Source organism: Mercenaria mercenaria, chromosome 2, assembly GCF_021730395.1.
Source record: "Mercenaria mercenaria strain notata chromosome 2, MADL_Memer_1, whole genome shotgun sequence".
In the NCBI taxonomy this organism is placed as follows: domain Eukaryota; kingdom Metazoa; phylum Mollusca; class Bivalvia; order Venerida; family Veneridae; genus Mercenaria; species Mercenaria mercenaria.
The window spans coordinates 47,888,341-47,901,290 of NC_069362.1; the positions used below are offsets into that span (position 1 = coordinate 47,888,341).

Consider the following 12,950-nt stretch of genomic DNA (forward strand, 5'->3'; position numbering starts at 1 on the left):
TAGTGTAAAATTTTTATCCATATTCATTAAAAGCGTTTTGCAAATATGCATTAACGTACCAGTTCACATGTGCATATTGTAAAGGAAGATATATCCCCATTTCTTTGCGTAACATCTAGCAAGTTTACTGTATTTTTGTAAGTTTGTTCTGCATACCTTCACTAAGGTTGCCTTGTTTGGTCAATCGGTCTATGTCCGATTAGTTGGGTCAATTTGTAAACACTGTAGAAACGATTTGAGTGGGACTCTTTCCAGACAGATCAAGCAGACAAACAAAACATTGGTTTATTATTAATTTATTGCTCTAATCTCTAACATTCACAATTAACCAGGTAACATAATTCAAAACAATCATAAGTAAACGAAATATATTTCTATCTTTTATGTTTGGTCATCCTCGAAGATATGCGGGAGATTTGCCTGAAAACGGAAAGAAAATGAAATAATTTATGTCGATATTAGAGGGATTCGTCATCTATGCTCATTGGGCGTTTCCCAAATATTTGAAATGTAAGGTATTGTCGGTGGGATCAGACTCCTTTTCAGTGGGATTCGAACCCGGGATGTCCGACGGTTAGTCCCTACTTCATTATGCCTTCCTAAAATAGGTACACTTACCTCAGTTGAGGTTGCAGGTTAGAAACCGATCTAACAACGGCAAGGAATCAAAGTACACAGGTTAAGTTAACAGACAATTGTATATTTATGAAATAATGTTTGAACACAACTGACCTACCATTTAGTAGGACTAAAGAGGGCTAAGAGAGGCAATATGTGTGGGGTTACAGGTTACAGTAGCAGGACAATGGACTCAATACCAAGTCCTCATGTAAAGCTAAAGTTTTCTTGTTGCTATGACTTTATGACAGAGCTCAGAATCGAAAATTGCTAGATATTTAGTCAGATCCCTGTGACCTTGACCTTCAGCCATTGACACCGCAATGGGGATTTTCTTGTAGATGTACAATGTACTTAGTCTTGTGTGAAGTCTGAAAGCTGTCGCTTCTATACTTTATAACATGGAGTGCGAAAACTATTTTCAGTCTTCAGGTCACTATAATATTGACCTTTGACCTAGTGACCCCGCCCCCTGTCCCGAAAGAAGGGATCGTTCTCAAGTGTTGCATAGTCATTTTGTTTAAGGTATGGAAGCGGTAGCTGTAATACTTTGTGACCGTGTCTAGAAAAAATGTTGACGGATGGATGGGCGGACGGACGGACGGACGTACACAGTCCCATAACACGTCCCATTTTTCAAAACGGGCGTGTGAAAAATTGCTGAAAAATTCATTTCCTATATCAAAATTACAATCTAAAAATGTACTAAAGTAATAGAAAGAGCATTGAAACTCGAGGGTAAACGATTTGTACAAGGGGGCGTAGCCCCCGAGTATAAATCGTTTACCCGAGAGTTTTAATGTTCTTTCTGTTTTGTATCATAGCCATCCATATATGGTAGTTGTAGGCGGTCCACATTGCCATATACAGCAGTTCAGTGAGTACTTAAAATCCTTGCTTTACAAATGTGTAAAGCCCAGGTAAAATAAACCAATGCTAGAGCAGAAAATCAATAAAATACACTTGTTTTCTACTGTTCCAGACAGCTGGCATACTTTCCTATCTAACAGTGCGGTAACTAGCGTGCGGGTATTAAATACCTGCACACTTTTAGTTACCGCACCCTGTACTTGGAGTATACGAATTACCTGCACCAAATTTGTTAAGAAAAAACACCGAGCTATGATACAATGAATGTTGTCCAAAGTTCATATCCTTATGAATTATGTTAAACTGGCTTACCCTGTAAAAGGCATGTCTACAAAACCCATTCTTCTTAGTGCTTCTTCGAGCAGTTTCCATTCTTCAGGAGCTGTAGGTAAAAGGAATATTTAAACAAATTATAGTCTATTTATTTTTGTAGTGAAGTAGGTTGGAGTCTAATGCGCACAATTTTAAAATCATACTAAGATTTTATGAAGTCACTTTCCTTTTTAACTTAAAGTGTAAAAGTATCTTGGTAGAACCACCGGTATATCTTAAGCCTGAATTTAATCCGATCCATCAATGAAACATTTTGAAAAAAAAAAAAAAAAAAAAAAAGGCACGTTAATACGTCATCCTGTAAGTAACTGTTACACTACCTGGATGTAACAGTCTGCAAAGTTATACTTTGTCATAACAGACTTGAATACAAGCTTTTACTAAATTTTATTTTTACCATTTCGAAAACAAACAAAAAATGTGTAAGACGAGGAAATCGAACCAGTAGGTGAAGGAAAAGAAAAATTAAAACAAAACCACCTTGCAATAATAGGCCGAAAAACAACGCAAATTGCAAGGGAAAAACTAGAATTTGGCATTCTTATTAAAGGGAAACAATTCCAATAGTTTTTTAACACACTGTCAGCAATAGATTTTTAAGGGAAACAATTCATACGTGCTTGTTACCACTTCAAATGTACAGTTACGTTTCCTGTGATTATATTTAGAAGTTATGTTGATTTTAGCATTTATTATGTCATCCTTTAAATATTCATTTCCTAACAAGATGTCTGGCCTTGACCCGCCTGTATTGACACTTGGGTAAGATAATTTAATCCATCTCTTAATGTCCTCCCAAAAATAAACAGCAAATAAATGTTCAACAGTTTGTCTCAGTATGGCAAAAAGCACACCTATCATTATTTATCCCACTTTTTGCAACAGTTTGTGTTGTGCTTATGATTCTAGAATTGTTTTGAACTGGATTCATTGTAATTTTGGAAACGTTTGCTTGTATTCAAAAATCTTTATCGTAACATTTACGGTTAGGCTGTAACAGTTATCTTGCGTCAAGACTGTAAATAACTCAATCTGACTAAAGTACTTTATCTTCTAAACGAAGTTCCGAGAATGACCTGTTCACATTCATCTTTCTGTACATTTAGATTTTCCGATATTGCTATTTTTATTTTCGCAAATCTATTTATTTGAACAGATCAGACGATTCGTTTTAAGAAGCATTTGGCTGAACCACTGGCGCCAGATCAGAAAGAAATGCCTCTGTACATGTTATACCCTACCCCTAGATATTCTATAAGAACCATGGTCGTGAACGGGAAAATATACTAACCCATTTCAATCGCGTATTTCATATCTAAAACACGCAGTTCAGTAAATGTGTACTATTGATATTAAACAAGTGGTAATTTATCTTCCGTTGTGTACCGGTCACATTTCTTCAATAGTTCTTATCTTAGAAAAACAACGTGTAGTTTACAGTTTTTTCACAGGTACACAAAAAACTTGCTTGAACTTCCCTGGTGAAGTTCCGTTCTAGATTATAGACACACTCTGATTGGCTGATGTGAAAATGTATGTCAGTCGTCATTTTACTACACGTGTACGCTAAAATGTTTATATGTAGCATAAATGTGCAAAATGAATTAAATAAACAGAATTGATGTATAACTTTGTATGATTTCAAATTCAAAACCATATACAACATGAATTTCATTCATCATTTCGAGTCTTTTCGTAAAACTGTGAATATATTGCATTCTGTTTTTGTTTGTTTACATTTCGCTTAACATGTGCATACTGTCGTGACCTCTAGACCGGATGTTCATTAGGGAAGTTCACGCAAGTTTTTTCTGTAACGTTGACTAAAGCATAAACTATACGGAGCATCTCTGCAACATGGAATATTGAGACAAGGTGACTGGTGCACGATTGAAGATAAATTATCGCTTGTTTAATATCAGTAGTACACATTTACTGACCTGCGTGTTTTAGGTATGAAATACGCGATTGAAATGGGTTAGTATATTTTCCCGTTCATGACCATGGTTCTTATAGAATACCTAGGGGTAGGGTGTAACACGTACGGAGGCATTTTCTTTCTGATCTGGTGCCAGTGGGCTGAACCATCAAAATAGCATCAAATGTCACAGGTTGAGACAAAAAGTGCAATTAGACCGGAGCTCGAGCCCAGAACCACTCGCTTACAGTGCTCTACCGACTGAGTTTAGTTTAGTTTAATCTTATTTTATTGTTTATATATATTCACACATGTATACATCACATTTAATACAAGCATTAAATCAAATACATACAAATGGGTTGGTCCAAAAGTTATTCCAACATTATCTAGGGCCCTCCCCGACTGAGTTAACCGGCTGCCTGACAGATTCTCTCCTTACGTGACCAAGTCCGTACCGTGACATGTGATACCTCTAAACACGAAGGCGCAGCCGTGATATGGACGTTGTAAGAAACATGAAAAACCGAGGCTAAATATAGATTTTTTAAACTTATACTTTCACTTTACAAAATGTTGAAAGCAAGGCTATGACTGGCTAACGGAAGTGTCGTCAGAATGAGTCTATCAATAGCACGTTTTCAGATCCAAAGCGTAGCGTAAATTGGAGATGTACTTTAGTCAGACTGGTAAGTAACTTTTACCAACAGCTGTTTATGTTATTTAGGTAGTGGCGGTGTTACAAACAAAAAAAAATTTTAACAACAATATTATAATACTTACAAACAAGAAACATGAAATTTACACCCGACCCAATGGACTTGTTATATTTCGGGTACAATATTCAAGTTTAAATATGAACATATAGTTCTATATGTTAATCAACTTTATGTTATGTTACGTTTTAATGCAATAAATAATTCTAGTAGTGAAAATGGTATTAAATGAATTAAAAAATGGAATATTTTTATTTAAACATGTAATTTAAAATAACTTTATTTTTATTCAATCTGACAAAGTTATGACATTAAACACGGAATTAGATTAACACACATGTCTATCTAATTCAGTTTATCCGGTGTCATCAGTACACGTGTACTGTGATGGGCAAAATTTTCCAAATTAGTAAAATCAGTGATATTCAAACGTTTAGGGAAGCAAGAAGACATAAAAATAATTTAAAAATAAACTAATTGAAAGAAAGATTAACTTTTCTAGTTTACTTCAATAACTTAATAAATGTTGTGAGATGATTATAAATATAAGAATAAATCATTCTAAAAGACCATGTAAAGCTTAAAATATGTCATTTCCTACAGAAATCAATGGGACTCAGGATCAAAATTAGTTACTTATTTCAAACGCTTAGGGAAGCAAGAAGATCATATTTTATTTTATTAAAAATTACATTGAAAGAAAGTGCAAATATTGCAGATTACTTCAATAACTTAATAAATATTGTCAGATGATGCTTTTGATGTCATTTGATGTGTTAAAGATTTTCTCCTTCTATATTTCAATAGGCGTAAATTGACCGATAATGGCTAATCGATACACCCGATAACCTGTTTTCAAGGGAGACAATTTCGCCAATAAGCCAGCAAATTGGCTTAGATTTCTGGGTATGAATTTTTTTTGTTTTTAAACTTACATAAATATTCTTTCAGCACTTCCTCCAACTCCCTGATGTTCATCGAGTATATGGAATTCTCGTAGTCTCTGTAGCCCTTTACAACCTCACTTATTACGCCTTTGATCTCGTCACATACAAACGACAATCCAACTGTGTTCTCAAAGTCGATCACGTGTCCCGGTAAAGTCCTGTTGACGTACCTGTACAGGAAGTCCGTCACTGCCATGCAAACGCGTTCTCGTTCAAAGATCTCAAATCTGAAAACAAAAAAGATTTCTTACGTGATTTTTTTTTCATAGTTCGCAAAAACACCGTTCATATAATAGTTTTATTTTTGTGTTTCATAGCCGTTGAAACAGAAGAAATTATACTGGTGTCTCAATTCATTAGGATAATATCCAAATGATACGCGCAATATCATATATGTATATATTTTTTCTGACAGAAGTAGGGGTTTTCCATTAGAATCCAATCTTAGAGGGATGAAACCCGTCGTGGTGATGAGTTTCAATGATTCAAAGTGAAGAACCTTGATAGCTTTGCAAATTATCTCAATTTGTCATATGGAAAAGTCTAGATTCCATATTTAATCATTGTTTAACTAAAACCGCATTACAAGGGAAGCATTTTGTAATATACTCGAGTCCAAACTTCAAAGACTTGCTCCAGTCCTACCTTTTAACCTTAAACTGTCACTGAAAAGCATGAAAATCCTGACTATGAACAGCGACGCCTGTCAAAAAAGTCTATTTTAGATAAAATTGTACATAAAATACCTGTGGTTCTGCATGCTATAGTTTGACGCGTGGCCCTTAACTGTTACTTATCGTAGTCATGGGTTGCAGACACAATATAATTTGAATAGCCACGAAGCAGGGCTTTAACAAAGGTTAGTGGAGAAGGCAATAGTTTTAACCCGTGCCTTGGAGAGGACAACGGTTCAAGCAAAATACAAGTAGATTGTCCGTTTTCCAAAATCAGTAGTTCATGTCCCAAGAACAAAAACGATGACAATGACATGCACTGACTTTGCTCCGGACATCGTAACAGAAAATCCGGTCATAGACAAGTAGGTAAACTTTAAGATTTTATTTAATGTGGTAAATTTTTAATGTCCTCGAATATCGTGTAAAATACAAGACAAATTGTACTTACTCATCTTTGAATCTTAAGAATATTCTCCTGTGGTTTTCCATTACGTCATGGGAATACGGGCACATAACTTCCCACAAAGAGCTATATACGGAGTCCATTAGCATATAGTCCCGGTCTTGTGGATACATCCCGGGGTACGTGTCGGAATACATATCGGGCATACTATAGAAGTGCACGAGGTTTTCGTACAATCGGTGCGATGCAAAAGCAACATCTGAAAGAGATAATACCTGGCTATAAATCAGAATATGAAAGGTTTCCACACAACATGTGCGTCATTAAATCTTACAAAGAAATGATGTCTGTGAGAAATGTCTCATGAAAATGTTTGATAGAATAAAAAGTTTTATTTGAATTATATGGAAACTGTAGGAGTTGTGACACAAGGTATAACTTAGTTATATTGTGAAATCCAGTGTAGACAGATTGGATATGTAAAACTATTTTGCCAGGATTCAAGTGATAAAATGGTGGTTGGATAACCTAGCCAGTGTTTCTGGATTCCGTAGCATAACTTTAGTTTTCTTGCATTTGAAAACTATGTAAAGTTCATACCTCGTCAATCTGACTAAAGTACATCTCCTATTACGCTACGCATAGGATCTGAGAACGACCTATTCATAGCCTCGTTCTGAAGACCCTTTCGCTAGACAATCAGAGCTTAACTTACAACATTTTGCAAATCTACCTGTAGCCTTGACTTTTGATATTTACAATTCTTATGTCGTAAAGTGTCAGATAGCCGGGTAGCTTAGTCGGTAGGCCACTTGCTTTGTAAGCGAGGGGTCCCGGGTTCGAGCCCTGGAATGACTGCGCATTTTTCTTACTCTTTGACATTCGAACAAGTCGTCTGATTGGTTAAAATAAAAATAGCAATACTGGAAATCCAGAATATACAGAAGACGTATGTGAATGGGTCGTTCTCAGATCTTCGTTTAGAAGATCAAGTACTTAAGTCAGATTGATACCTCGTAATCCAAAGCCAAACAGCATCTCTAGTGTGTCATTGAAAACGTATCCATGCATTTCATGTACGCCCTTTTCGATAATGTCGTCTGCGTACGGCTCCAACATGGGATCAAGAAGTGGAATCATGTCCCTGAACATGTTGTACCAGGATTCGTCCACCTTTGCAAAAAATTGATCTTTTGATCTCATCAATACTTCTGAAACACGAATACATTGAACGTTGTTTAGACGTTTAAGATATCAGAACACATTGTGTAAAGTTTCAGTCATTTTATGTAGGAGTTATTTTAGTTGAATTAGTAAGAAGCCAAGTGAACTCCAAAATCAATACATGCACTCAATGACTTGTAAACGACTCATCCGTTTATGGTTATTATTTTTCGTTTAAGATTTATTCATTCTCTTATTATATATCTTATCCAATATGGTGGTTCTTTTTATGCTAATTGAAGCGTTGCCATGTGAAGCTCATGTTGTAATGAGAGTCATTAAAAATCAAAGCACGCATTTTCAAACATTAAATATCATTACATGTTAAAGTCAATTACAACTAGAGCTGCTTTTGAGAAAAGCGCATATCTCCCACAACTGCCTAATCATTTAAATAGTAAGCATGGTAAGTCAGTCTTTATATACTGTTTACTCACTACAAATATACCTTTGAAGAGTAAATGGCTTGAGTTTGGGTAATTCAAGGGCCATAATTCCGAAGTGCCTGGGGCGATTCGGCTATCAATCGAACTTTGCAAAGGACTTATTGGCAAACACATTTTGTTCAAGTTTGGTGAAGATCGGATGAGAAGTATTTGACTTAAAGCGCGGACAAGTGTAAAGATGCAGATTTTCGGTAATTCAAGGGCCATAATTCCTAAGTTTCTGGGCCAATTTGGCTAGTTATCGAACTTGGCCGAGGACTTACGATCAAACACATTTTGTTCAAGTTTAGTGAAGATCGGATGAGAAATGTTCGACCTAAGAGTGAGGACAAGATTCGTGACAAACTGACACACGGACGGACGGACGGGAGTAAATCAATATGTCTCCCACCACACAGTGGTGTGGGAGACATAATTCCATGAATCGTTTCACTTTTTGTTTCAGATTTTATAAGAACGTCATAAATAGGCGGTATCGCATAGCATCTAGTTATTTTAGTATGAATTATGCTAGAAGACTGCGCCTCTAAAGTTTCGCGTTTGACACCAACACGTTTAAAATTACATCAATGTCACCTACTTTGTAATTCTACGTAATAATCAAATTAAAGGAAGCGGTGATCTAGGGAGTAAGGTGTTGGCCGCTCAACCCTGGGGTCGTGGGTTCGGGCTCCACAAGAATCTCGGACCGCGTCCAGCACTGGTTTTCCAGGAAGCGGACTTGATAGTGGTTCCAATAAGCTTAAAGCTTTTACAAATCAAGCTAACTTAAAGATAAATTAGTATAAGCTAACCTAATTAAACCTTATATCACTGGAAAAGCGGCAATTTCAGTGTAAAATTAACGATATATTCCAAAATTTCTTGTACAAATAAAAGTTGTAATTGATGGGCCACCTCAGTTACCATTTGCTATTATGGTTTTAACAGAAATGTAGGTCAAGACAAAAATGTATCGTATAAAGACAATTGATACGGATAACAATTGTGTAAATCCTGAGCCTGTGATTTATAAATATTTCGAGTTAGCAAGTATTTTGTTTCAAATGGAAAACTTCACTTCTTTGTTATGGTGTACGCGTAATGCTGTAAGAAATTCAGGAGTCAGAAAAGGAGTTCCTCCTACTCAAACAACGAGTCGTCCTACTTACATTTGGAAAACAAATGTATCAGATGTATTAGGAATGAGTTGGCGAGTCCCCATTCATGTTAATATGTCAATAAAGAAATCCAAGCTAAAACTAAGTTCTAAAAGTAGTTCAGTTAAATCTAGTTTCCCTTACTTGCGATTCCCATGTCAAGAATGGAAGCCGGGCATTTCATCCTCTCCTTTAGAATGGGTTTGATCATCATTCTTGTAACGTACCAGGCCATAGACTCCGGGTCGTCCATCACTTTCGAAACTTTTAACGCCTTTTTCCTGATGTCCTTCATATCGCACTCCGGAAGTTCAAAATAATCTGAAAATGGTGTACATGACAGTAAAGGCTGATCACTACCAAATAGAATGTAAGCCTCCGCAGGTCTAGTCACAAGTAGTCCAAATATAAATAGTACTAATCTTTTTTCCTTTCCTAGTGCATTTTCTCGGCAGCAACGTGCTTACTTTTACCCTACCGCGTTTCAGTATGTATCACTTTGCATTCTAATGAAATCGGCATGTTCCTATTGGCTGCTAGATAAAAATGGCGGCGTAAGAATTTAATGTCACGAAAAGAGAAATTGAAAGAAGCGAAAAGTAGTAAAATCAGCGGGTTGTATTTAACGAACTGTAGTTTTCTTATATAAAAGTTAACACCCCCTTTTCTTTTGTTTTTCTAAAGTAGCGATCTAGTTCTTTATGGGAATATAAGTCTCTGAAAATCTGATATGCTAGAAAATGTCGAAACACCGTTATGAAGTGAGTGGATTTTATATGAAATAAAGAACAGCCGGATTTAGTGGTGTTCAGCCTATAAGGGGCAATACATGTTATTTTCTGAAACCCCTCGAAAATGAATGGAAATGCCATTAATCTATTCTTTATGATGTAAAACGGTAACAAATGGCTGAAAACGCTTAAATTTCTTGTGTTTTTGGAATTTAGATCGAATTTTCGACCAGGTGGCACTATTTTGGTTCGTTTTAGGACCTAGTAAATGTCTTTTCTCGCATTTTAGCACTTCAGTTGTCTAAATAATATTGAAATTAGCATGTTTCTGAATGAAAATGACAAACATCGTAACGATTAAATGGGTGTTCAATGTAAATTCCACGAATAAGGTAAAATTAATTGAAATATTGCTTGCACAGGACTAAATTTTGCATAATTTTGGGGATGAGGGTGACCTGTAATGAATTGTCATTTCTCTACATTTTCTCAATATTTTGCACCAAAACAAAGCAGAATCATTGTGAAATAGATGTACCTTGAGAATGAATGCAAATTCATGGAAAAATCAAACAAAAAAGTTCTCTTATAGGCTGATCACTACCAAATAGAATGTAAGCCTCCGCAGGTCTAGTCACAAGTAGTCCAAATATAAATAGTACTAATCTTTTTTCCTTTCCTAGTGCATTTTCTCGGCAGCAACGTGCTTACTTTTACCCTACCGCGTTTCAGTATGTATCACTTTGCATTCTAATGAAATCGGCATGTTCCTATTGGCTGCTAGATAAAAATGGCGGCGTAAGAATTTAATGTCACGAAAAGAGAAATTGAAAGAAGCGAAAAGTAGTAAAATCAGCGGGTTGTATTTAACGAACTGTAGTTTTCTTATATAAAAGTTAACACCCCCTTTTCTTTTTGTTTTTCTAAAGTAGCGATCTAGTTCTTTATGGGAATATAAGTCTCTGAAAATCTGATATGCTAGAAAATGTCGAAACACCGTTATGAAGTGAGTGGATTTTATATGAAATAAAGAACAGCCGGATTTAGTGGTGTTCAGCCTAAATTATACTGGCCCACATGTCTACATTTTATGCTTTATACAGCAGATTTAGTGTTTATGGCGTCATTTCAAATAGATTTCTGTAGTAAAAGTTATGAGATAAAAACATTGCTTCTTTCATTCTAGTTGGAAAAAGTGTAGAAATTGTTAGAATAAAGAAATTAATATCAAATATCTAAAAAAAACTATTTCGTTTTACGCTGCCATGGAAACAAAATGGCTATTTGATTTAGTACTATGTTAAAATGTTCTCAACTGTTCTTTTGTCGATTTTTAAAATTATCACTGCCTGAAATTATTTTAGAACGCCAAATAAAGTCAAATATTTACCTTTAATATCCTCCATCTCCATTTCTTCGTCCATTCCATATTCAACGTATTTTTCAACCAAATTAGTAAGGTAGTGACTTCCGGGGAACACAAACGCTTCGTGGATACGCATAAGCTCGTCCTCCATCGGGTAGTGGGATTGTGGTGGTTCGGTAGTCGGCTCATACCAGTTAGTATGAGAATATTGGGTAGGAACTACGTTGTTCATTTGTTTCTTGTCCATATGCTGCCTAAGTACGTCCACAAGTCGTGGCTTACTATTCTTCCCTGCAAGTAAAAGTAAAACGTTTTCTATCTAGAAGGTCGGATATTTTCACTGGATACCAAGACTAAGGGAAGGGAGATAATTAAACCAAAGTCGGGTCGAACATTTTATCTTCCCTGTATGAAATACTAGACACGTGTAACTTTGACATAGCTTCATTTGGTATCTGTAGAGTTGTAGAAAATCTAATCCTTTGAGGATTCTTTTCCTTTATGAAAATACTCCACACTGTACATAATATACTGAATGAAACTTGTAAACAGAGGCTTGTTTTGCAATAACTCTTATGTTTAGAAGAAACCCCGGTCCCCCGTTCTACTACCTCGTAATTGGCCGGGAATTACGTCGCGCACTTTGACATTTGCGAGATAAAAACATTTAAAAATTTGGAATTTTACAGCAGTCGGTATCTTGAACGATATAATAAAGGCAATGCCACGTGCAAAAGACGCGTGGCTAAAAATGAAACCACCAAAATAACGTCATTACGGAAAAATAATCACAGCAATCACTAACAATATCCTACTGAATGAAAAAACTTAAGTTATGTAAAAACTGGGATGTTAAAAAGAGGGGTGGGGGTGGGGTGGGGGCACAACTTTGTGTGAAAAACAAGCGTTGTGGAAACCATGCAGTGCATACCGTATCTGATTCAATGAATCAACAAGTGTTTCAAAATATGTAGTTACGGAGATACTGACTTATATAGCTAAGTAAAAAGAGGAAGGGGGCAGGGGGCATAACTTTGCGTTTTTAAAAATGTTATGTAATTTTTACCTTACAAGTGTGAGAAGAGTAAGTTATTACCGATATGTTGGTTTACATGCAACAACTTCACAAATACTTTCAAGTTTAGCAAAAGGCACAACTTTGTGAAAAAAAGCAAGTCAGTCCGATACAAAAGTTCTAGATATTCATACAGTGAAAAGTAGAAAATGGGACTTACCTTGACAAGCCACACCCAACAACAAAACTGCTAACAAAATCTTCATCTTCTGTTTTATGCTGATGTCGTCTGCTGTCCGATTCAGTCCTAGGAACGCTACGCAAAGAACGTGTCCTCTCTCCTTTATATAGCTTGTAAAGCGCGCGAAATATTTGAGGCCCTTAAAGAGGAATTTAAAAATCTAAGGTTTTCGTAAATGAAATTGGGAATATCATTTACAGTGTATTCATAAATATATACATATATGATACAAAATTGCGGACAACGTTAGCATTTATCAAACTGTATCTTTGCAGTTGTGTTGGTTTGAAATAACGGAAATGGTAC

At 35.9% G+C, this 12,950-nt stretch overlaps 1 protein-coding gene across 1 annotated transcript; it reads right to left on the minus strand.

The window, feature by feature from the left end:
• Positions 1-280: 280 nt before the first annotated feature.
• On the minus strand, positions 281-12,781 carry LOC123562742 (uncharacterized). Its single transcript, XM_045355351.2, has 8 exons — positions 12,624-12,781; positions 11,413-11,679; positions 9,436-9,612; positions 7,496-7,693; positions 6,528-6,741; positions 5,391-5,629; positions 1,801-1,870; positions 281-420 (listed from the first exon to the last, which is right to left on the minus strand). The coding sequence occupies exons 1-8, from the start codon at positions 12,667-12,669 to the stop codon at positions 375-377; spliced, it is 1,257 nt and encodes a 418-aa protein (XP_045211286.2). The 5' UTR covers positions 12,670-12,781; the 3' UTR covers positions 281-374.
• Positions 12,782-12,950: the final 169 nt, after the last annotated feature.

Coding starts and splice junctions, on each gene's coding strand:
- LOC123562742 (XM_045355351.2), bottom strand. CDS start 12,669: ATGAAGATTTTGTTAGCAGTTTTGTTGTTGGGTGTGGCTTGTCAAG. Junction 9,613..11,412: donor GGAGATGGAGGATATTAAAG/GTAAATATTTGA, acceptor CACCATTTTCAG/ATTATTTTGAACTTCCGGAG. Junction 421..1,800: donor GTAGACATGCCTTTTACAGG/GTAAGCCAGTTT, acceptor TTCCGTTTTCAG/GCAAATCTCCCGCATATCTT.